General features: G+C 41.7%; 1 protein-coding gene across 1 annotated transcript in view; it reads right to left on the bottom strand.

Annotated features, from left to right (window-relative positions):
• Positions 1–26,513, bottom strand: part of gpn1 (GPN-loop GTPase 1) — a 72,926-nt gene that overhangs the window by 25,305 nt on the left and 21,108 nt on the right. Inside the window, exons 5-8 of the mRNA XM_084337266.1 lie at positions 25,206–25,284; positions 11,734–11,828; positions 10,149–10,194; positions 8,529–8,675 (exon numbers count right to left, since the gene is read on the bottom strand). Of these exons, the coding sequence (XP_084193392.1) occupies positions 8,529–8,675; positions 10,149–10,194; positions 11,734–11,828; positions 25,206–25,284 (367 nt within the window). The remainder of the gene's footprint in view (positions 1–8,528; positions 8,676–10,148; positions 10,195–11,733; positions 11,829–25,205; positions 25,285–26,513) is intronic.

Here is a 26,513-nt window from a genome sequence, read left to right as displayed (position 1 = left end):
GTGGGTCCGGGTCGTTGTAAACAGCGACTCCTACAGTTCGGTCGGGGCGCCTGCTAAGCGCGGATAGGACTTGAGGGGGATAGTGTGATCCTCCCACACGCTACGCCCTCTCGATGAGAATCCGCGCTGCCAGGTGAAAAGAAGCGGTGATTGGCTGGACGTGTGTCGGAGGAAGCACGTGGTAGCCTCCACTCTCCCAGATGATCTGACTGTGGGGGGTAAGTGCGCAGCGACCAGGAAGGGACTGGGAATTGGCATACGACTAACATTGGGATGGGAGAAAATCGGAGGAAAATGGAGGGGGGAAAAGACCAATAATAAAAAATAAAAATAAAAAATGGAAGTATTGATTACGCCGTAACGAATCATTAAAAAAAATATACCGTTAACTGGAATATGTTGTTTCTTTACACATATGTTGGATTATGTACAAATCTAATCATGACATTTAAGTAGGGATGTCCGATATTATCGGCCTACCGATATTATCGGCCGATATCGGCATTAAAATGTGATATCGGAAAATATCGGTATCCAAATATATATATATATTTGTTTACATTTCTATAGAAATGATGTCCGATATTATCGGCCGATATCGGCATTAAAATGTGATATCGGTTGATATCGGTATCGGAAATTAAGAGTTGGACAATATCGGTATCGGTAAAAAAGCCAATATCGAGCATCCCTACATTTAAGACATGCATGACATACAGATATATATATCTCTGACTCTGAGCACCTGAAGACTGTGCTATTAAACCAGGAAGTGCAGCAAGTCGCGCGATTTTTTATTAGTTTGTCATGACAAACCAATTACATAATCCAACATATGTGTAAAGAAACAACATATTCCAGTTAACGGTATATTTTTTTAATGATTCGTTACGGTACTACTCTGCTGACATAGTGCTGCACTTCCTGGTTTAATAGCACAGTCTTCAGGTGCTCAGAGTCAGAGATATATATATCTGTATGTCATGCATGTCTTAAATGTCATGATTAGATTTGTACATAATCCAACATATGTGTAAAGAAACAACATATTCCAGTTAACGGTATATATTTTTAATGATTCATTACGGCGTAATCAATACTTCCATTTGTATAAATTGCGTTAAGCGGCTGAGGAGCTTGTTGCGGCTCATGCACATGCGCGAGCGTAAGCGATAACTGGCGGCGATAAAGGGGGCGTAATAGCGTAGAGTCACATGGGCTTAGTGGTCAATCAGAGGAACGCGACCGGGTGTCACTTTTTTTTCACTCCGGGTTAGCTTTTCTGTTGGCCTAAAGCTTTACCAGATCGCCTGGAATACTTTTTGCAACGCCGAATTCAGTATGCAGTAAAGGAATATAGCATCAGCCAATGCAGGGCTGTACGCTAAGAATTTAGGGGCACAGAATATTTTTTAGGGGCACATTTTTAAATAACAATTTTACCATTATAGTGCATACAAATATGTTCCCCCTGCCTCATTACTGTGGTCCTTTTATTTAACATTTAAGTGTGTTTGTTTTCAGGTTTGTATCTTTTATGAACCAACTGAGAAAGTGTGTAAATCACTAATAGAACAAAAACAACAAACTGTGTATGTGTGCGCGCGCTTGTAGTGCTCCTTGAATGAAATCACCACAACACACACCATTGCATTAACCAGGAGGACAAGAAACTCTGCATACCTTTGTTTCACAATGAAAAGTGCTTTATAAATAAAATGAATTATTATTATTGTAAATAACCCCATGAAAGGTTTATTATTTTTATGGGTAATTACAGCTTCATATTTGTGATGTTACTGGTTTCAGGGTGTGCCTAAAGTGATCAATGTGTTAGGCCATTTATAGAGATCTATGCCAATTAATGTTTATGTATATCCGGGACTTTTTTTTTATAAGAATTGAGAGGCCTACTACGGTATGTGTATATGTGACCTTTATTTTGAAAACCGTGTTGCGACGCAACCTTGTTTAAGTTTGCGCTTTTGACAGTGAAATGTTCAGTTCAACTTAGCTCGAAGGAAAGACTAATCAAAAAGGTTTAATGGACCTGTATGAGGCCATCGCTCTTACGGTGGGACTTTATAGAAGAGGAATGAAATACTATGCAAAACAAGAAATAAACAGTGATTTTACCAGCAGTAAGTTGCAAGCCACTTTCATACGGGGAACCGTGACAATTATTAGTATTATCTTATTTGCATATTGTCTCATTAGATAGATAGGTTGATACTTTATTGATCCCCGGAGGGAAATTTAAGTAGACAGTATTTAAGTATTGAAAAACGTTCACCTAATGCATGGCTGACATTTGTTAGAAGTGTCCGTGTCCCTGTCAATCATCACTGCCAGATCCGACTTAATTTCATCAGCTATGGTCTCTTATCATCTCTCCACATCGGACGTGGTTGTCATAAGATGGACTGATATCCGCCCGTTCTTCTTGCAGAGCTAAATTAGTGGCTTAAACTTATTGAAAGGAAGTTCTAATTTGGCGATGCAACATTCAGTTTCGATTAGATTGTTCGCTGGGAATTATGGGATTTGGTGTTGTATGTATGGACTCTACGCAGAAGGGGACATGGTATTTAATCGCACGATAGACTACAACTACCAAGTAGACTAGCGTGGCCCAGATTCACTTCACACGCAAATTTTTTTTTCACACAGGCTATCGCAGTAAGTTCATTCATTGCAGACAGATTTTTTCATAGCACCGCAACATTATGTTGCACTGTACAGCCCTGGTTGTAGGCTAATGTTTTACTCTTTTTTTTATCCAATTTGTATGGATTAATTTAGTAGTGAAATGCGAATGAAGGGTTGAAATCACTACTCGCAAGGTTGCCCCCAAATATTATTTTCCACTCGCACGGGCCAAATTAAGGGGCAATTTGCTATAATCTCGTCGCAGTGTACAGCCCTGAGCCAATGGACATATCGATCTACCAGATGGCGATCAAATAACTGGGAAATTCTTTTTGGACTCCAACCGACCACAGGTAAGAGCGATTTGACGTCAATTTCAGTCTGATCGGCCTTGTTCTCATAGCCATCCACCCGGTCAGCGTATGATGTTGCAATAACGAATGCCGTTATTGGTAATCAATAATCAGAAACGACTTCCCCCGCCCCCCTCATGCATTCATGGTGGAACATGATACCGATCATATGCATTTAGATTTTTAACTCTAGCTTGTGTAGGGCCGAAACGCCAATCGATTTAACGTTATTAGCTTAGCGCCCTATAACTAGCTTTGCAGGAATTACCCCAGACCATTGCGGTATATAGTTCATATTCACAACGCTATAAAACGGGAAAGTATTGATGAAAAAAAAAAATCTTTATGGCATATTGAAGTGAAGGTTTATACTGTCAGTGTCAATTGACAATGGACACTAGGGGTGTAACGGTACACAAAAACCACGGTTCGGTACGTACCTCGGTTTTGATGTCACGGTTCGGTACGGGTTTTCGGTACAGTGGGGGAAAGTTTGGCTTTTTATGTTCCACTCAGGGGTGATGTAGTGTGCAGTAACTAATTGTACTTGTAGGGCTGTCAACAAATATTCTATATTGAAATTAATAATCGATTTGTTAAATAAAAAATGTAAGAATTATTATATTAGATTGTGAAAGAAACAGCCCCCGGTGGGCGGTTGTTAGTGGTTAACATACCGTTGTATTCATTCGGTACACAGCTGTACTGAACCTTAGGTCCAGTACTGAAACGGTTCGGTACGGATACCTTTACACCCCTAATGGACACATAGCAATAATATAAAATATAGATTTAGCTCTACAAACAACCTCACGCACAGTGAAAACTTGTAATGAAAAGCTGGCCTCATAGAGTGGGATTAGACGGGCCACAATGGCCCCGAATGTGTTAATACAATTACATGCATCATTGTTTACAATGAACGGGTGGGGCTAGTCGAAAAGGACTGGACACAAGGACAAGTTAAACATCAATCAATTAATGTAATACAACAGGTAGTTCGTGCCTACGACCGCACCATATATACGGCTTTGACACGCTCTCTCTCCTGCCGATTAAAATCAGCAGCTCTTCCTCTGACATCGATTGCCTGTAGCTGCATTTTGCGGATGCGAGCCGCGGTATCTCTCTCCTCTCCTTTGGAAAACTAGCGTTAGCTCAAAAGCACAGAACCGGACGACACAAGTTGTTCCGCTAGCGAAAACAACGATAATACTTTCGGGGGGGGGTTTCAAAATAAAAGAGCAACGTCTAAAACAGGAAAGACTTTTATTTTGTACATTTGTGGCACGCACTTATTTCTTGAGACAATTTAGTTTTTTACGGAAAACTTTTTTGAAATTAAAACAATTAATGAAAAAGATTAGGAGTACTGTTCTAGGTTTATTGCTCAGGTTACATGACCATATACACCCTCACTGTGACCTATGAGCCAATCTGGTCTCAGCTCAGCACTTGCTTGATAAGTACAGATCCAGGACTGATCCGACATCCTCAGAATGTTCCTATTATGCCAATTTATTTCAGCATCTCAGACCATGTCCACACATTTACAGATATTTTTTAAAATGTCTTTACATTCATATTTTTTAAATGACGAAAGACAGGAGATTTTTTGAGAGATCCCTGCAGCCATCGGGTCAGTTCATGTGGACATCATTGTGTTGTTGTTGGTGTGGACAGTAATCTTTAAAACAGAGGGGTGAAAATGTGTTTTTAGATACATCTGTGTGGACATGGCCTCAGCCTCTTCTGTATACAGTGCTCTTGTGATTCATTAGCACCCTAAGGTAAACTAACAAAAAAAATAAGCCAGTGAAAGAATGCCATTGTTTTTCATCAGCTTTCTTATAATCAAAATAGAAGAAACATCTAACCTTTAAATTGAGTTACAACAGTTCAAAGAACATCACTTTCTTCAACATATCAAGCAATAATAATCTCTCAAAAACATGCATGTCACAATTATTAGCACCCAGATGAATTCCTATGAACAAAATCGAATAGATGTATATTCATTCAGAGGTCTTTGGGACCTCATAAGTAGTAACATTTTGTCTCTCCTGCTAGCTAAGCTGAGACCAACATCCCTTAATACATTTCTGATGGATTTCTTTAGCGTACACAGTGGACTCTCCATCAGAACATTCCCAACACAGTTGAGTTCTGGGTGGGGTGGGTTTCTGGAGAAGACGGTAAGCACATTTCCCATAATGTTGCCGTGTTCCTTTAAGTCTAGCCCCAGAGGTTTCAAAGATAATATAAATCATCACCCTTCCAACACAGGTGAAAGTGAAACAGGTGAAAGTACAGATAAATCAGTCCATTTGATCTCCATGACTTATTAGTAGATTTGTATGCTTTTTTCCATGCTGAATGAGTTCTATATCCTTAAAAATAGTAGAGCTGTCCCCGAAGCCTGTTTTTGGGATTCGAACTTCGCCAGGGTTTTTTGAACGGACGTTCGAACAATAGTTTTAAATCATGCAAACAATTTGCTCCTAAATACTTTTTCTGGCTCAGTAGTCGAGAAAATGGTGCGCAATTCAGAAATAAGTTGAAATGGAGATATTGGCAATGTTGAGTGCTTTGAAATGTTCTCTATATGTCTCCTTATTTGCAAAACTTTATACGACTTGTAAATGTGTTAATTATTGTTAGATTGTCTGACAGTATTAAAGCTGGCTGGCAGTCGCATTGAGTAATCTACTCCAGTATGTGCTCCGAAAGTCTGTAAACTTGTGCATAACGGAGTATAGAGAGAAGACTCTATAGCAGAGGTCCCAACCATCGGGTCGCGGACCGGTATCTGGCCGTGGAATGGATCATTTGGTACCGGGCCGCAAAGAAAGAATAAAGTTGTTTAAAAGGAAAGGTATTTTATTTTCATTAGTCTTCCGGGTATTTTACTTTGAAAAATTGCCACTTCCGCCCTCGACTCACTATTTTTTGTAAAATAAGTCTCCTGCCATAATTCTTCGAACGTTTGGGCTCAGGCCTAAAAAATAGTAAGCACATCTCTGGTAAGTACAATGTTTTATTTTTTTATCCACTTTTTCTCCCATTTTCTATTTTTCTCCCATCCCAATTTCGTATCGTCCAATTCAACCCTCCCCTGTCTCGAACGCCGTTTCTTGCCTCCCACAAGCCGGCTGCAATGTCGACGAAGCCATACATGGCACGAGTCCCCTCCGATACTCGAGGTAGCAGCCGTCGCATCTTTTCACCTGCGCGGCGCAATCTTTCAGCGTCAGGGGTCTGCGCTTTGGAGGGGCGCCGCCCCCATCGCTTCTTGATTCTACTGCGCAGGCGCACCAACCGACCTGTAGGAGTCGCTGTCCACAACTTCCGATCCCCACCCCTCAGTTTTCCCTCCCCCTAATACTGCCAATTGTATTAGTATGGACGACCAGCCAAACTGAAAACAATGTGGAGAGCTGGGCTCGAACCCAGCATCTCCAGCATTGGTGGTGAGTGCCTTGCCCACTGCACCACCTAGCCGCCCTGGTAAGTACAATGTTAAAAAGAGGCCCTTCTGCATGAGGGAAACACAATTTTATCGATAAATTCAACTGATCAATTTGTGTACAAAATAGAGGACTATTACTTACTACTAATTTCTTTAGGATCATCTTATCTTAGAAGCCACGATTCGGTCTGTATCTTATCTTAGAAGCCACGGTTCGGTCTGTACCTCGGTTTTGGGGTCACAGTTCGGTACAACAGGAAAAAAATATGTATGAATTATATATTTATAATAATTATTATTATTAAATATAATACTTTTTTATTAAGTTATACTTAGTTCCACCTAGGCGTGTCGCGGTAATCAGTCAGTGATAATGCTGTCATTCTGTGTTCAGGAATCCACTTGAGTAAATTAATTGCCTACTGCCCCCACCGGTGTATGCTTTTTAAGTTTCAGTTTCACTTCTAGAGTAGATTTAACTTCACGTGAAGCAGAGAAAGAAGACTCTAGAGAAGAGATGCCATGTTACACAACAATGGCAGAGAATTTATCAATATTTTGGATTTAAACACCGCAGCTTGACTGGAGAGGAACTCACGAGGACCAATCCAGATCAGCAAAAGTATGTTGAAAACAATGAACATTAGCGGCTGGGTGGCGCAGCGGTCTAAGCGCTCGTCACCAACGCGTGAAACACCGGTATCGAATCCGGCTGTCAGCGTTGCCTCTGGCTTGGGCCGGCCGTAATACTGACTCAATTGGCAGAGTCAGCGGGAGGGGAGTCGATGGGTGGTAATCTGGTCGTTGTAAACAGTGACTCCTACAGGTCGGTCAGAGCGCCTGCACAGCAAGGACAGGAGATGTCGAGGGTAGTGTGAGCCTCCCACACGTTACACCTCGCCAATGAAAGTCCGCGCTGGCAGGTGAAAAGAAGTAGCTGGCTGACTCTGCATGTATCGGAGGGAACATGCGATAGATTCTTCAACCCTCCCTACGACCGACCAGTGGGGGGCACATGCGAGCAATGATCAAGACAGGGGAGGGGGGAATTGGCACGACTAAATTGGGTTGGGAGAAAAAAACAGGAGAAAAAGCGAAGGATTTTTTTTATTTTTTTTTTATGTTCAGCCTATTGTAATGACCCTGATGTGTTACAAACATATCATTCATTCATTGTTTTGTTTCAGGGACACCTGTAGTAAGGGGGAGGGGAGGAGGGGAGAAACAGCCCAGTGCGCGGTTGTTAATTTGTTCTGTCGGCTTGTCATCATGAATTTACAAGCTTCAACGTTTTATTAATCATCTAAATGTGGCAATTCAAGCTTGATATTCAACGTTAAATAAATGACCTTCTGTGTTAAGACCGTTAGTAAGCCAGTGTAAAGTAAAGATATTGAGCATACATTTGTAAAATGTGCAACCCTAGTTTCACCTAGTGGTATGAGACGTATTCGTCGTATGGCTGGATGTACCGATCCGTGACGTCCATACCATGAAGTCGCCGGACGAATACACGTACAGTTACACCCCTAGTGGTCACAGTAGCCTACTGTAGACTTCATCGTGCTTCTTGCACTGCCTCTTTGCACTGTATGAGGTCCTGGTGTCCTTGTATACAGAGTCAATTAAATGTACTACCGTCTTGTCAATTTGTGTCTGGACCAATACCACAAAGACAGATCCCTGCAGGTATATTGTATTCAACCAATCAAGCAACATGAAAGGATATTTTTTATAAATGTTCTATGATTTGTTATCATACCAATTGACTCCAACCAAAATCCCATTAACTGGACAGGCTGGACTGCTATGGACTTGAGTTGTGTTTTCTTGGCGCTTGGCTGCTGCTCTCCTGGTTTCAATTCAATCACATGGTGCAAAAGTACAACAGTCGAAACATGTGCTCAAAAGCAGCCAAATAAATTACTTTGAAAGGACATAAATGTTTTGGGCAAAATTCTTCATTTGTCGAGTAGGTGCCTCATTTCATTGACTCATAGCTTAGTGAGCTGCAGCCAAGTTGAAAAAAACACACACACACAGAGGAAGGGTCCTACCCGTAGGTTTGTGTAGAACTCGTCCAGCACCAGGCTCATGGAGCGGGTCAGGTTGCTGACGTAGGACGTCTCCTGGTTCAGAGCATCCTGGAACACCTCAAAGTCTTGCATCCACTCCACCGCAAAGCTGTGGTCTATGATGTCCGTCTACATGAATACATCAAATCTGTGGTCTATGATGTCCGTCTACATGAATACATCAAAGCTGTGGTCTATGATGTCCGTCTACATGAATACATCAAAGCTGTGGTCTATGATGTCTGTCTACATAAACAAATCAAAGCTGTGGTCTAGGATGTCTGTCTACATAAACAAATCAAAGCTGTGGTCTATGATGTCTGTCTACATAAACAAATCAAAGCTGTGGTCTATGATGTCCGTCTACATAAACAAATCAAAGCTGTGGTCTATGATGTCTGTCTACATAAACAAATCAAAGCTGTGGTCTATGATGTCTGTCTACATAAACAAATCAAAGCTGTGGTCTATGTCTGTCATAGACACTGCTAAACACACAATAAGTTCATTAAACTTAATATAAAGTTAAGATCCCTCTCCCCATCTCCTCCTTACCAATGATGGTGACTGGTAGTTATTTCTCAGCACAACCCATGCTGTTCTTCATACTGAATACCAGCAGCTCCAGCTAGTTAGCTACACAACTAATGCACAGTCAATGGGGCCACACTTCAGTCTGTACAAGCCCTGAAATAAATGCTGAAGCCCATTCTACAGTGCACCTAAAGCAAAGCAGTTTATTTGATTATGTGTAAGTGCTTTTTACAGTGGCCCCATTAACTCTACATTAGTTCAGCGGCTAGGACATCCAGTGAAGAAATGCATGGATTGTGCTGAGAAAGAACTCTACCAATCAACATCATTGGTAAGTAGGAAATAAGGCTAGGGGTAAAGAATTCTGAACTTACACTTTACCTAGAGTCAGGGTTAACAGCAGTTCACCCCTCATACATACAATACATATTAAACAGACCTAATTAATTTCCATTTCATGATTAATTAATGTTTATTTACATGTAATGTCTGAACTGAACCCTTAAAAAGACCCTGCAAGGTCCGCAGTGGAAAGCATACCGATTAATAAAAGGATTTTAATTCCATCTCCCTTTTCTGTGCAAGAGAGCCTGAATTACACTTCTATATTACACATATCCATCCAGTGTTTAAATCTTTTTTTAAAGCACCTTGCAGTCTACAGTAAGACCAAAAATAATGATAATGGGGTATTTTGAAATTTTTTACTGAATCCTATGGTTCCGTTATGAGGACATGTGATAATAGGCCACATCTGCCGCCTAAAAAACTCGAATTGGATGACGTCAACTGGTGGAGAGTAGACCTCTAGTGAACTGCAGACGCCATTTCCTCAACCTTCCTCAAGTCGTGCCTACTCCAGTTGAAAATAGTTGAAAATTGCATTTGCAGCTCATCAGAGGTCTGCTCTCCGTCTTGAGACACAGAACATGTGTATGTCCACTTGTGACACGTCCTCCTCACAACACCATAGGATTCGGGTTCAGAATTGGCCAAATGCCCCTTTAATGTTGTCACAAGATACAAACGTAGTGATTATTATAATGATGTCTTCAATTAGTTTGGTACCTTATTCATGACGACTATGAAGGGTAGCTTGGTCTTGTAGAGAATGCTGAGAGGAGAGAGAAAATACAAGGCTGCTGTGAGTGAGAGAGCACACTTCCAGAGAAGCATTTCAACACACAGAATTTCACACACACACACACACACACACACTAGGGATGGGTATTGCCGCAGATTTGCCAAAACGATTTCATTCCGATTCACAAGGTCCCGATTCGATTCGATTTCCGATTCAATGGTTCAAGGAACCATCTAACATGTTGCATTGTTAAAAATATCAATGTTTACATTAAGAATTGACTCAATCAGTTACATGAATGTACATTTTATTGGAACATTGGCTTTTGCATGTCATGTCTGGGTGATGTCTCAGTAAGTGGTTTCGTAGATTTGTTGTTTTTCCACAATCATTATCTATGTCTGTCACTATAGCCAATGGAAATTCTAGAAATGGTCACGTGGGCTGGGAGAACCAATGGAAAATGCCTATCCCGAGGCCAAACATAATTGCAGATCCCTGGTCTACACCCTCCCCAGACCGACAGTGGGGCAATGCACGCAACGACCAGGAAGGGAATCAGCATGACTAAATTGGGGGATGAAAAAATATAATTAATAAATAAATGTATATATATTTTTAAGATGGATCTTGGGATTTTATTAATCGATAATTCAAATCAAGATCGATTCATTTTTTTTTTAACCCAGCGCATTTCCAGAGCATTTTAACACACACACACTCCCAGAGCATTTCAACACACACACTACCAGAGGATCATTTCAACACCTCCCCCTTCCACTACCAGAGGAGCATTTCAACACACACCCCGGTCCCAGAGCAGCATTTCAACACATGCGCTTTACTTTTGGTCCAGTTTCCCAGAAAGACTTGGGCTGACCTTCGATTTTTTTGTGTGGAATTCGAAGCTTCGGGGGCCGAGATTCCATTTTAATTCGAAGCTTCGAAATAAAAATATATATTTTTTTAAATATATATATATATTTTTATGTTGTGGGACTTGTACAGCACTTTGTTCAACTTCGTCAGTGCTGTAAAGTTTAAACCTTTTTAAATCTTAGACAAACAAAACACTTTGCTTTCATGAAATATTGTAAGCCGTCATTTGAGGCTTTAAAAAAAGCAGCACAATGAACACAAATCTGTCAGTGCCGAGTCCGACCTCATCTTAAATAACAAACAGCATTGCTTGTTGTAATTAACAAAGAGAGGCAGAGTTGATTAAAAAAAAAAACACATTAATATACCGGTATATATATATTTTTTTTTAATAATCGTATTTTATTTTCATATTCGAATCCCATGCCCATCGAACGAAGCTTCGAAGTATTTAAGACAGCCCTACTGTCAACATTTGTTAATGTGGTGTAATTCCATTCAAAGGCATTTTCTGTGAGAAAGCCTGAATGAAAGTGGCTTTGTGAAAGAAACACGTTGTGTTTTATATTATTTCAAATGAAGGCACACCAAATGCGTTTTTTGCCTCACATGTGGTGTCAAGAAACATCACACACAAGGGGTGGTTCCATCACATCCCTCATACTGGCGATGCCGTGTTTCGATCCTCACCTGCAGGCGTACAGCATGTTGGACATGAAGGTGACAGGGTTGACACAGCGTGACGTGTCCATCACGTACAGCACCACACAGGGGAAAGAGGAGGCCTGCATGGACCAACATACAAACATGCGTAAACACACAGTTTCAACATGCATTTAAATTCGTTTAAACATCGAAACACGTTATCAGTGTTGCTTCTTTTTTATTTTCTTGGATTTCTTAAACTGTGCCAATCTTTATCTCATACGAATGAGTCACTTCACCCCATCCACTGAAACTGTAGATAGTTGTGTAGATAGTAGGAATGGGCATTGATTTTTGAACATTCAAATAGTTGTGAAATTATTTCATAAAATATATATTTGTTTAGGCAAATATCTTTTTGTCTCAAAAATATATTTCCCCTTGTTTTTACCGGCACATACACTGTGTAGTGTATTGAGAGGGGACCCTATTAACTGTTACACTGCTGAACGGCATGCTGGGTACAGCTCGCTAGCTAGGTAGCATAAGTCTGTTAACTCATTCACGGCCAACCACGACTATAGTCGGGTTATCTCGGCAACCGTTGAGCGCCACAACCATTGAGTGTTTACCGGTTTTTCCTATTTTTTTTTATTTTTTTTTTTATTATTCTATACAGTCTCACGGACCTCCATGATACTGTTGAAAGCCATACTGAGACCCTGAGAGTGCAATACCGGCCATATCCTGCTAGGTGGCAGTATCGCCTACCCTTTGAAAGCCTGTTCCAGACTGTGTGTCACATCTAATGTCGTCCGGGGGCGGAGAATTTAGACCAAGCCAAGTGAATATCTTGTGCCACTTCATGTCAGGGACCCGATGGACATCAATACTGGAAATCGCGATCAGACAATTGGAATATTCTTTTTGGAATAACCCCGATCCGGGATAACACGTGACCGTATACATGAAAAAAAAAATTACTGTGCGGATCGAATCCCGATAGGTGGCAGTATCGCCTACCTTTTGAACTGGACTAGTTTACTATGGGGAAGGGTGCTCACTCACTGCTGGCCAGAGTCATAGCCACTAGCCTGCGGACTGTCTATGCAATGGCGAGCGAACTATTGGAGATTATTATGAAGAGGACAAAACGATCACACTTATGGATGATAAGGTGCGTTTTCACCAGACTACATTGGACTCAGCACTTCTGGTCAATCATAAAAATAGTACTATAGTCAAACCGGCCGAGCATGTACTGGGTTTAAAGCAAAACAAATTCTCCTGACTGAATTTTTTCAGGCCAAGTCATATTCTTATTTTAACCTCCACTGTTTTTTTTTTTTTTAAATAGCGTTAGCGTTTTAAGGGAGCCTACTTGTAGAGCCTACTGTCCTGACTGACTATAGACCCTACTGTTGTGGTTGTTGTGCCAGGCAGGGAGGCTGTGTGCTGGAGAGCGTGAATGCAAGTCTTGTGGCTAAGTTCTGATTGATGGCGAGCTAGCACCCTTTTCCCATTACTTTGAACCATGAACTAAACGGCTTGTTATCATACAAACAAGGGACTAAACACGTTTCGCAATTATGCCACAACAACAATGGACAGTCTCCTCCCCACCGTTTGTATATATTTTTTACCACCGGCCCACCCCCTCCTAATGTACAGTCTCCTCCTCATCATATGTATATATTTACTGTTAGGATCTCAGGGTAACAGTACTGTATATTTGCATATCGTATATGTGACAAATGTAACAGTACTATATACCTGTAAGTCATGTATGTCCCTATGTCAAATGTCATGCATGTTGTGTATGTCATAAATGTCACTATGAATTGAAAATGGGGGACCCTGATGATGTAAACAAGACAAACATCTTTCTCTGGTCTGCATCCCCTTAACAATTGTGTGTATTGCTACTGGATTTACCAGATTCAGAGTGAATGAATGAATGAAAACTTTATTTAATACACAAGACCCTCTTCTTGGGACCAAGTAAGGTTTCGTCGATAATCCAATGTACAGTTACCCCCCCCCCCCCACCCAACCACCTCCAATGTACAGTCCCCCCACCCCACCTACCCAACCTCCTCCAATGCACAGTTTCTTCATCAAATGTATATACTCTCTTTTTTAGACTATTTTTGTATCGCAAACAATACTGTATTTGTAAATCTGGTATGTCATAAATGTATAGATGTAGCAGTATTGTCTATCTGTATGTCATGTGTGTCATATATGTTATGATGAATTGAAAATGGGGGACGCTGATCACAAACAAGATCACAAAGTATTTCTCTGGTCTGCATCCCCTTAACAATTGTGTGTATTGAGCTGTACTGTATTGTACCCATTCTGCAATCTGTTAATAAAATGTTCAATCAATCAATATTTAACAGATTGCAGAATGGGTGCAATACAGTACGGCTCAATACACACAATTGTTAAGGGGATGCAGACCAGAGAAAGACGTTTGTCTTGTTTACATAATCAGGGTCCCCCATTTTCAATTCATAGTGACATTTATGATATTACACAACATTGACATCATGACATTTATGGCATAGGGACATGCATGAAATACTACAGGTATATAGTAATGTTACATTTGTGACATATGATATGCAAATATGCAGTAATGTTACCCATAGATCCTGACAGAGATTATATACATTATGATGGGGAGGAGACTGTACATTAGGAGGAGGGGGTGGTAGAAAAAAGATACATACGGTGGGGAGAGAATATACTGTGGGGAGGAGACTGTCTACACAGATACACCTGTGTGATGTTGCTACAGAGTTAAGCTAATAAAGGATACTCACAACCACAACAGGGGACTCACGTATTTGTACTGTGAAGTAACTGTTAACACGACAATGACAAATGTGTTGTTTCTGTTTTTCTTTTTGACATAGTTGCGGCACACTGAACAAGTTAACTCACCACTACAGCCCCCAGTAGCCTAGCCAGTCTCTTGAAACACCGCTATCTTCAAACTTCCATTCCTCTCGAAACTTTTTGTTGAGTGGTGCCGCTCATCCTTTGTTATTTTTAAATTATTTTACATGACTATTTTGTTACCTTGCCATAGGGCTGGGCGATATGACGATATTATATAAATATCGGGGTACAGTTCATTAACGATACTTTTTAAATGTATCGTGGATATCGTGATGTTTTGCCCTCACGTTAGAGGCCGCCGCGGCTGAGAGGAGACTTACAAGCGCAGTGCTAAATGCTTTCCTCTCCCTTTCGCAGAAAAAAAAGTCAGTCACACACACACTTGCCCAAATTACGTCATCTACACACACATACACGCACGCAAGCGCACACACCTAGCCAGAGACAGAGAGGCGGTGGCTCGGTGCTAGGGATGCCCCCGAAACCCAGAAGTATTGATAAACTCCGACGTTAACAGTACTGCTACCGGTAAATTAGTCTATGAGCGGATTAGCTACAGAGCTAACATAGTGTACCACCCATCTGCGACGCAAGAGTGGACACGGAGTAATGTTAATGTTATGTCGAGTTCACACTACACGTATGAACTCGACATAACGTTAACGTTACTCCGTTTCCATGAAGTGTTTAATTAGCAACAATCTGTTCTGTTGTTGAACATTTAACGTTAAGTTAACTTAGGTATCCGACGCACTTCCGGCGAGGACAGGAAGCCGTCATGAAACTGTTGTAGTCATATTGTAGTCTTTTAGTCTTATTGACCAAAAGATTTTAACAAAATAAAAAGCAGCAGCACTATTGGATAACCGAGTCATGTTTGCTATGCATTTCATTCTTTAGGGGAGTAGGACATTTGTTTCACAGTTTTAGCATGATGTTTTATAGATGGCTAGGTTAAACACAGGTTTTTGTTTTTAAGAGGGGGGGGGGGTATTGATTTGATTGAAGTTTATTTCAAGTATGCAACACAACAAACAAACATCAAGTACAGATATAGCCTTAAGCCGTTCAAATAATAAATGTATACATAGTAATAAATAGTTTCAAGTTTCTTTAATAGTTGTCATACAGAAGTACAGAATACTTTCATACAAAATGCTTCTTACTGTTACGCTCCAGAGACTGTGCTAGACAAGATAGTATCAAATAACATAGTATAGCATGTAAATTAGAAGTAGAAAATGAGGTCACAGTGTTCAGTATAGACATATGTACAATGTTCGATGCAGAATAGACGTAACTGAGTTACCATATAATATACAATACTATGCAGTGTACTAATGTACAATATTATATAGTGCAAAGCAGAAATGGGATGAGGTACAATTTACAGTAAGGTGTACGAGTTGTAGTGCAATCCTTCATCAATAAATATAAAGTGTGGGGAGTGGGTGCTACAGTGTGTTTGTTTAAAGTGAGTGTGTGCGTGTGGATGTGTGTGCTATGTGCGTTTGATGGTTGTTGTTGTGTAGTGTTCATTGTTCGTTAAGCAGCCTGATGGCCTGGGGATAGAAGCTTCTTCTGAGTCTTTCTGTGCTCGCCTTGACTCCGGTATCGCTTGCCTGACCGCAGCAGTTCAAAGAGGCAGTTGTTCGGGTGACTGGAGTCTTTAATGATTCTCTTAGCCTTGCCCCTGCACCGCTTGTTGTAAATGTTCTGGAGGGTGGGGAGTCCCCTCCGATTGTGCGTTCGGCTGAACGTGTCACTCTTTGTAGTCTGCTTCGGTCTTGTGCAGTGCTATTCCCAAACCAGGAGGTGATGTTGCCAGTCAGGATGCTCTCTATTGTACATGAGTAGAAGTTCTTAAGGATCTTCTGACTGACTTGGAACTTCCTTAGGCGCCTGAGGAAGTAGAGGCGTTGTCGTGCCTTCTTCACAACACTGTCAATGTGTGTGGTCCATGTCAAGTCCTCGGATATGTAGGCTCCGAGGTAGTTAAAGCTGTTGACTCTCTCAACCGGTGCCCCGTCGATGCTGAGGGGGCTGTAGTCCTTGACCCCCGACCTCCTGAAGTCCACAATCATCTCCTTTGTTTTGCTGACGTTCAGGGAGAGGCTGTTTTCCTGGCACCATCCCGCCAGGACCTTGACCTCTTCCAGGTAGGCCCTCTCGTCGTTGGCAGAGATCAGGCCCACCACCACTGTGTCGTCAGCAAATTTGATGATTGTGTTGCTACTCCGCTGAGCCACACTGTCGTGTGTGTACAGGGAGTAGAGGAGGGGACTCAGAACACAGCCCTGGGGGGCCCCTATGTTGAGGGTGATGGATGAGGAGGTGCAGTTGCCTGCTCTCACCACCTGGGGTCTGCCCGTCAGGAAGTCCAAGACCCACTGGCAGAGGTCATAGTTCAAGCCCAGGTCCATGAGCTTGGCTATGAGTTTGGAGGGGACTATGGTATTGAATGCCGAGCTGTAGTCGATGAATAGCATTCTCACATAGTTCCCCTTCCTCTTGTCCAGGTGTGATGCTGCTGTGTGCAGCACATGGGCTATGGCGTCCTCCGTGGACCTGTTGGGGCGGTATGCAAATTGCAGGGGGTCCATGTTGATGGGGAGGGAGGAGCAGATGTAGCCCTTTACTAGCTTCTCAAAGCACTTCATGGCTATGGAGGTGAGAGCTACAGGGCGGTAGTCGTTGAGGCAAGCAGGCTTGGATTTTTTGGGTACAGGGATAATAGTGGACTTCTTCAGGCAGGTGGGGATGACAGCCTGTTCTAAGGACAGGTTAAATATGTCAGTGAATACCGGGGCCAGTTGGTCGGCACAGACTTTTAGGACGCGGCCGGGGATGCCGTCCGGTCCTGCTGCCTTCCTGATATTCACTTTTTTTAAAGGTCCGCCTCACCTCATGCTCTGTTACCCTGAACACTGAGTCTCCATCAGCAGCAGCCCCCCCCCATTGCCGTGGCTTGTGGGCTGGTGCTGTTATTACCAGCATCAAACCTTGCATAGAAGGTATTGAGGTCATTTGCTAAGTTACAATATATAATCTAATAATCTAAATCTAATATATAATTTAAAAAAACGAAAGGCTAAAATGCTAAATATATAATCTAAGAATGCAATAATCTAAATCTAATATATAATATAAAAATGTTAAATGCATGAGTCTTTTGTCTTTAATGTTAGCTTGCAAACTCAAATACTGTCTTGGTAAGCCTCATAATGAATTGTTTGGGGAAAAAGGAAAAACATTGTGATGTGTATCGTGTATCGCCGAAAGGTCAGAAAATATCGTGATATCATATTTAGGGCATATCGCCCAGCCCTACCCTGCCATGTGGCGGACAGACCTCTCAGACCTCGCAAATGTCACTCGCCCAATAGCCTCCAGCTGCAACCGCGGAGCGAGCAGCGTAATCCTGTCTCTCGAGTCGCTGAGTGATGACTGCTTGGCGCGGCCGTGATAGAAAAAATGCCCTTTTTCATGATATTTGGCGCCTCCGATTGGCTCAATTTTGTTTCAATCTGTATGCATCTACAAATCATATTATACCAAGGTAGCCAATTCCGTCAAACTGTGAATCAAATTGACGGATCTCCCAATCAAATTGACGGAAATCCGTCTGGAGACGGAACGCTTTAATGCCTGCATGTAACATCTGTTCACCGCTCCGCGGTAGTCGCCGACACTAGAGTTGAGAGCACTCCAGACTAGGGCCAACTAACGTTCGGCAATGGCGATCGCCTACACCAGGGGTTCCCAAACTTTTCAGGCCGCGACCCAAAAAAAACTGTGTCAGAGAGCCGCGACCCCCACTATTATAGGAGGTAAAAGATTAAATTTTTTTAATTAATAATAATAATATTCATTCGTTTATTTAATTTTTTTATAAATGGAAATGTATGGTTGAAACTAGGGATGCCCCGATCACGTTTTTTGCCACCGATACCGATCACCGATCGTCGTGAGCCATATCGGCCGATACCGATCGTTGTTGATTAAAAAAAATATATATTATTTTATATAATTCTTTTTTTTATTATATATATTATATAATTAGACTTGTAATTGTATTATCTGCGAGACATCGCCACCACACAACAAGTCAAAATGCTCGCTATCTGCAAACAGCTCCACTGTCTGTGTGTACTCTAGTAGCCTCCAGCAAGGATTCTCCTGCGCTGCAGCTGGACCCTATTGGTATAACGTTACTGTGCTTTGGTCATATCACATTCAGCAAGCCCTCAGCTCAAATACGCATTGAATCAATGTTATAAGACATTGATATCAGGAGCTATCTGTAGCTACTGCTAGCTACACACCTAGATCTACTAGATCAGTGTTTCTCAACTGGTGGGTCGCGACCCAAAAGTGGGTCGCGGGGCCATTTTGAGTGGGTCGCGGAAGTGTGTGTAAAAAAATAAAAATAAATAAAAATTATTTTTTTTTTCTTTTTCTTTTTTTTACTTTTTTTTTTCTCACTACCTATCTTTGTGAAAGTGGCTTCTCAGCTCTGGTCCAGCTGAAGACAAAGCGGAGGAACAGATTGGACATTGAGCATGACCTCAGAGTTGCTTTGTCTACCATCACCCCAGACTTTGAGACTCTTGTCAGGAGCAAACATCATCCCCAGTTATCCCATTAGTTCCCTGCTAAGAAGTCTGCTAAGAAGGATATATTATTTATTATTATTGTATTTCATTGTGTTTTTAGCCCTTAGTTGCACTTTTGTTGCAACCCCAGTTATCCCATTAGTTCCCCCAAACGTAGGTCTGTTATGTTAAGCTAAGAAATCTGCTAAGAAGCATATTATTTATTATTATTTTATTTCATTTGGTTTTAGCCCTAGTTGCACTTTTGTTGCAACCTCAGTTATCCCATTAGTTCCCCCAAATTTAGGTCTGTTATGTTAAGCTAAGAAATCTGCTAAGAAGCATATATTATTTATTATTCTTTTATTTCATTGGGTTTTTAGCAATAGTTGCACTTTTGTTGCACTTTTTTGTGTTTATTTCATGTTTTGAAAGATTGCGTATTACTGCATTTTTTTTTTACATAAATCATAGTGGTTCAAAATTTTGGGTCGCGACTTAATGACTAAGGAAAATGTTGGGTCCCGAGGCTAGACCAGTTGAGAACCACTGTACTAGATGACGTTAAGACAACGCCTCCGTGAACTATTTAGTTCAATGGGACATTTGGTTTTGAACAGTGAACTAACGTCAGCTGACGCGAGCTAACGGAGGTATCAACATGGACTACTAGACTTGCTGGAGCATTTGTTGATATCAGGAGCCATCAGTAGCTAGCCGGCTAAATACCGTTAGACAATGCCTACTAAAAGTGAATAGTTGACTGGGTAATTTTGTTTAAACAGTAACGTTAGCTCATGGTCGAATGCACTATAGACTCGAGCAGAGGAGCCTCCTCTCAGTCCTCTGTGTTTACAAACTGTACACGGGTGCGGGCGGGGCCTACGGGAGGAGGAGCAGCGGCAGTTTGCAGGTCCTGTGTGTCTGAGACAGACAGCGAGTGAGATCTCCGCTTGATCGGTTTCCGCGATCTGCGAATATGACTCATTATCGGAATTCACCGATCGCATATTTATACTGATTATCGGCCGATCAATCGGGGCATCCCTAGTTGAAACATGCAAACGTTCAAACGCACACACACTAATAAGCATTGGAGGCTTTTAACCAGGGCCGGACTGGGGAAATCATTCAGGCCAGGAAATATAGTGCAAAATATAGCCCCAGTCAGGCCACTTTTTAAGCAGGGGATCTGGGGGTCCCCCACCAGGAATGTTTTTGTTACAAAGACTTCATTTCCTGCATTCTGGTGCAGGATTTTTTTTATTTGTACCCTTTAAATGCCAGTGTTTGTGATGGAATCACAAATTATTGTTAAAAAACAGGCTAGCATGTATGATTAGCAACAACACAGATTTTTATGGATTCAGTTTTTTGTAATTGATAAATACAATATTTTATTCAACTTCAGCCCTGATCATAACACCACATTCATTTTATAATTCTAACCCTTTAAATGCCAGTGTGTGTGATGGCACATATTTGCAATATATCAAATGCAAAGTAGATTTTTCTGGGGGGCATTATTACAGGCTAGCATGTGTCAATGATTAGCAGTTTTTTGTAAGGGTCCCGCCTGCACCAATCACATGTGGCTCCCTTTGTGTGTGTGTGTGTGAGCAAGAGAAAGAGAGAGAGAGATAGTTCTCCAACTTGTGTGAGTTGCAGTGATCTCCTGGTTGTTCCCCACCTAGGTTATCTAACTATTGCGCTGGTGCAACTAGAAACACTGGCCTGGCCTGCTTCTAAGTTCAGTGGCCTGACTGCATATATAAAAAAAAAAAAAAAAAAAAAAATCTCTTTGACATTTTTTTATTTATTTTTTTAATCATCTGGCGACCCCCCCGCGGCGGCACCCCGACTTTGGGAACCCCTGGCCTAGACGAGCGAACTATTGGAGATTATTATGAAGAGGACAAACGGCGATGATCCATCCATAGAATAAGGTGCGTTTTCACCAGACTATGTTGGATTCTAGTATTTTCAAACAGGCTGTTTGGATGTAACGATAACGTTATCTGTTGGGAGCTGCCAGGGCCAACTAACGTTATTTATTGTTCTGACCCAAGACACTTCGGAGCAAGAGTGGACAGGGTTTTGGTGGACCTGCCGACAAAGGTAACGTCTATTTTACCGAACCCCGCCCCCATGGTTTGAGAATCATTCTACTATGGTCATGTTACCTTTGACCTGGAAATAATATAGGTGGCAGGTGAGCAACCCACATGAAATGCACATATGCGCACAAAACACATATCTCGTGTTCCAGGAAACGGAACTGCATTATTTTGAAACGGGACGATTTTTTTGCATGGGATAGCGCAGGAACGAAAGTATGTAGAACTAAACGTTTTTTTCCCTGTTGGAGTATACATATTTCCTTTCAAATTAGCCATACTATAGTCTTCATGAGCAGTAAAACTCCTGTTTTTATACATAATCAGATTGTTTTTGCCAGGTCCTAGAACCAGCGCTTTGGGGAGATCTTTTATTTTTAGAGCATTAACTATTTGGAATGGCCTGCCTCGGAACCTCTGCTGCATTACAGTAGATTAACTTTTATAATCTTAAATGGTTTTTAAATTGCTTTTAACACTGTAAAGTATTTTTTTGTTTTACACTAATGTAATTTTAGCCATCTTAATTGTTACAGTAGTTTCATTATGCATTGTGTGTACTGGCTTTTAATAATTTTGGTTTTGCAATAGTGATTGTTTTTGTATGTTTTTTTGTGTGTGGACCCCAGGAAGACTAGCTGGTTGCTATCGCACCAGCTAATGGGGATCCCTAATAAAATAAAATAAAAAATAAAATCCATAGCTATAATATGGAATATACGATGGGTCTGCAAACATCGTGAAAATGGTCAAAAGACACTGGCGCCAGGGAGTACAGATGGAAAAACAGCATGGCAGTCAAAGAGTTAAGTAAAAACAAAACCATACATTAACACTTTGAATGCCGACGACGAATATTCTCGTTTTATTTATTTATTATTTCTCGTTTTATTTATTATTATTATTATTATTATTATTATTATTATTATTATTATTATGTAAGGGATAATGTATAGCTACAAGGTCATTGTCGCAAAATAATTGACTGACACGGAGTTTAAAATACAGAGGCGCAGCGCCGAGGTGTTTTAAACGTCAGTGAAGGTCAATTATTTTGCGACAATGATCGAGTATAGCTATACATTATCCCGCTTATTACATGGCTAACTTACTAACAAATATACCTAATTCATTGTACACCATCGACAAGACGAGATCAAATGCAAACGCAGTTGTTCTGTGGCTCTGTCAGCCCAAATAAAGTGATTATTATTATCGGCAGTCGGCAGGTCTGTGGTCTGATTGCACTGATGACTGAGTGCAGCTGTGCATATGCTGAGCAGCACTGATAGTGTTGTAGTGGGCTTGATTGCAAACCGCTGCGCACAGCGGTCATTATTGCTTGGCAGAGGTCCGTTATCGTGTGATAACGGACCTCTGACGCACGCTATTGACCAATCACAAGCAAGCATTTCGGCAATTGTGAAAACGCCATGTAATAATATTTATTATTATTATCGTGCCGACGACGAGAAATGCAGTTTTTTGTTTTTAATTTATTGGCGATTTGAATTCATATTTCCTCAATCGAGCCTCGGGTTAGTGCTGCAGAGTCAGCGTGCCCTCACCAACGTCCGGTTACGACAGCTGTCCCAAATAGCTGCAGCTACCATGTGTTGTCAAGTTATTGTTATAAGGACCCCAGTCCAAGCTACAACAGTCTTGAGCCGTATTGTACCCATTCTGCAATCTGTTAAATAAAGTTTACATCCATTCATTCTGCTAGCATTAAGGATTGCATGAGCAGCTGGCTAACGTGAGCTACCAGACCCTGTTAGCTCAGAGCTCCTCTTTCAATCTTAACAAGCATTAAACAAAATGGCCCAGTCATCTATTCACCTTTGTTTAATGCATGAGGCATTGTCTAATGTTATCTAGCTACTGATAGCTCCTGATATCATCAGTTTGGTGCTGGCTGGCTAACGTGAGCTAAAGTTAGCTGCTAGCCACAATGCTATACTGTTATAATGGCATATTCCTATCACGTTAGCATGTAAGCTAACAAAATCGGCGCCGATGAGACTAAACTCCGCTCTTGGTGGTCAATTGTGTTGATGTTAGTTTTGTTTCATCAACAAATGAGAGGCAACACACAGTGAATGTATCCGTTTTGTTTATTGCATTTTCTTTGCTGAAAAATAAGTGGTACATTGGCTAAATAGCTCACAGAGGCATTTAAAGATGGCGGCTTGTTGATATTTTTTTGCATGAAGTGTATGGCACATTCAAGTTGCTAGGGATGCACCGAAATTATGGCCACCGAAGTTTTTGGCCGAAAATGGCAAAAAATGGCCTTTCGGCTTTTGGCCAAAAGAGTTTTTTCACCGAAAATATATCACCGAAACAGAAACAACCTGTAACATAACGCGTGTTGTTGTGATGATGTTGCGCTGTCGGGAGTCGCGCTGTTTCTATGTAAACTCTGCCCGCAACACGTCCAATAAATGAGTCTTTAACATGCTTTTATATCCTTATTTACTATATGCCCGTCGCGGTTAATCACCGAGTGATCTAATATGCATATTATTCAGAGAGAGGATGCCCGTCGCGGTTAATCACCGAGTGATCTAATATGCATATTATTCAGAGAGAGAGGGGGGGGGATTGTGTTTCTCACATTGACGCTGTCTGTCTGTCGCGCGTCTACTGTGCCAAAGTCAAGAGAGCACATCATCTGGGGACTAGAAAGGTGCGCTCAGTAGAGCACAGATGTCCGCTGCGGCAGCCAGAGAAAAGATGGAATTAATGTACTGTATGCATTCAGAAGTGCTGAAATGTGTTATGGACCCATAGTGATTATTTATTATGTAAGTTAAGTTTTGCCATAATCATATATTTTTCCATAATCATAATGTTCCAAAACATTGGTAAAAAAAAATTCTATTCTATGAATCATTTTCGGCCTTTCGGCTTTCGGCCAACTGTTTTCTATTTTCGGTATCGGTTTTCGGCCAAGAATTTCCCATTCGGTGCATCCCTAAAAATTGCCTTCATGTTCACCACCTACTGCCACCTACTGCTTTGGCATTGTACTACATCACTGTGCTCAGGAGGCAAAACGAAAGTGCTCAGGTTGCAAAACGAATGTCTAACTCGGCTGCCACTACGTTGCGACCTGGAAAGCGAAACTCATCTTGAAAACGAAACGAAAACACCCTAGGTGTAACTCCAGCCTTAGGATAATAGGACCCGTTTTCACGGAGATATACGCTTTTTCCCTATGTGTGTATGTGGCTGTGATGGCTGATGAGGAAATGAGAGAATCGATTTTTCAGCCCGCCTCTATAGCGTGCATAAGTACACATATTATACTATCGATAATCTAGCGTTTATTTGAAAACGATTCATAAATAAACCGAAAAATTTCGTTTGTGTATTCTAGAATATTCCAGTAAATGCCTTTTATCACGGAATCTTTATATTTTCCTTGAAAACAAGGGCTTTTCAAAATGCTATAAAACGGAAATGAATTGATAAAAAAACAATCAGTTTCGACAATGTTGACTGCAAACAAGTCATTGATAAACGACAGGCAGATTCGACACATAGCCATAATTCAAGAGAGAGAATATGCGTTCACAACGTTATCATTGAAGTCGGTGGTGGCATTCAACCATGCTTTACCATGTTAACAAGTGGCACTGATAGTGTTAACGTGGAAGCTCAGACATTTCCGAATGAATGCTTTTGTTCCTGGAAATAACGTTAGCCTGGTGCGACTCGCAAACATCTAGCTGTTAGCAATGACAGCAGCCAGCTAGCTGACTTGTTTTATTATGTCACGTTTGCTATCAAGTAAAAACTAAATCATATGTTTGGGGGGGGGTTTGCCCATCCCTAGTAGATAGTTGTGTAGATGGTTGTGTAGATAGTTGTGTTGGGAGCGACGACCTACCAGGGCCTCTGTGATGATGGTCCCCGACGCCGACCAGGTGAACACCTCAATCTGCCCTGGAGTGTCAATCAAGACATACCTGGAAACATGGGTCAACGGTCAGCACATGCATATCACAGAAGGGGTAGACAAAAAAAAGACTGAAATCAATTGCTTTTAACCCTTTAATCGCCAATGACGTGTTTAGACGTCATTCCTCGCCATGCGTAATCTGCCAAATGACGTTTTACAGCGTCTTTGAGATCAATATTTCAAAAATCTGTCATGTCAATCTTATTTCACCCACGGAGACTTGACGGGTGCTGTAGATCTCTTCTCAACTCTCCAACGGTTCAAGACCGCCATCTGGTGGCCGATCGGCGAGGTGCCAAAACCGGAAGTGATCGGCCGGAAGTGGTGCTCACCCATATTTCGTCCGGCCACTCGCCATCGTTCGCGGGACTCCATCTTGATACACTGGATATCGATCCGTTGCCATCGACATCCCATAATAACGATATTTTTGCTCCACGCTGATCGCCCAACGCTACGAGGAAGCTGCGGTGAGTTTCAGCGTGTTTGATTATTATTATACATACAAACTGCTCTGATCTATATGTAGCATCCTGAATATTCTGCTAAGTATTCAGAAGTGCTGACTTAACTGTTACTTTCCCTGTGTGTGTATAAAGTGTGATAAACAGTGTTCCTTTTGATATCTCGCCCGGTCTAATAACGAGGTGAGGTGCTACTCTTCTCCGGCTTCATTATGGATCACTAACATAACATTGAAGCATCTTTCTCCCGTGCTTAAGTGGTCCTATAGTGGGATCAGTTGCGGTTGCCAGCAGGGGGCAGTGGTGGCAGGTGGAGCGGAGGAGAGAGGGAAGCAACGAGGAAGAGAGGATTACCTGGGAGCCGAAGCACCAGGAAGCTCTCTTCGGCAGTGAACTCGACCATGAACAGTCGCAACGGGCGTGTGCTCCGGAAGAGCCCCGTTGAAGGAGTGATGTTGAAGAGCCCCGTTGGAGAGCGACGGGTGATAAGAAGTACTTGCTAGTTGACGTGTTATCCTAGAAGTACCAGCGATAGTGTGTGAGTAAGCGATACAGAACGAAGGACTGCTAACGGCTCCATCTGACTCCAGTAGACTACCGGGCGCGCGGCACTGAAGACCGGTGGTACAGTCAGCCACGTTGCGTTAGTAGTACAACCGATAGCAGGAGGGTGCACTCAGACCCGTAGTTTAGCTATGTTTAGGGTAGCCAAACAGTATTAGCTCACGCGCCAGCATCAAACAGCCGCAGTGGACGTCTCCCCGATGCCGCA

Source organism: Notolepis coatsorum, assembly GCF_963971535.1.
Source record: "Notolepis coatsorum genome assembly, chromosome: 20".
NCBI classification, from domain to species: domain Eukaryota; kingdom Metazoa; phylum Chordata; class Actinopteri; order Aulopiformes; family Paralepididae; genus Notolepis; species Notolepis coatsorum.
Note: the sequence above shows the minus strand (reverse complement) of the source record. Positions and strands in the feature narration are given on the sequence as shown.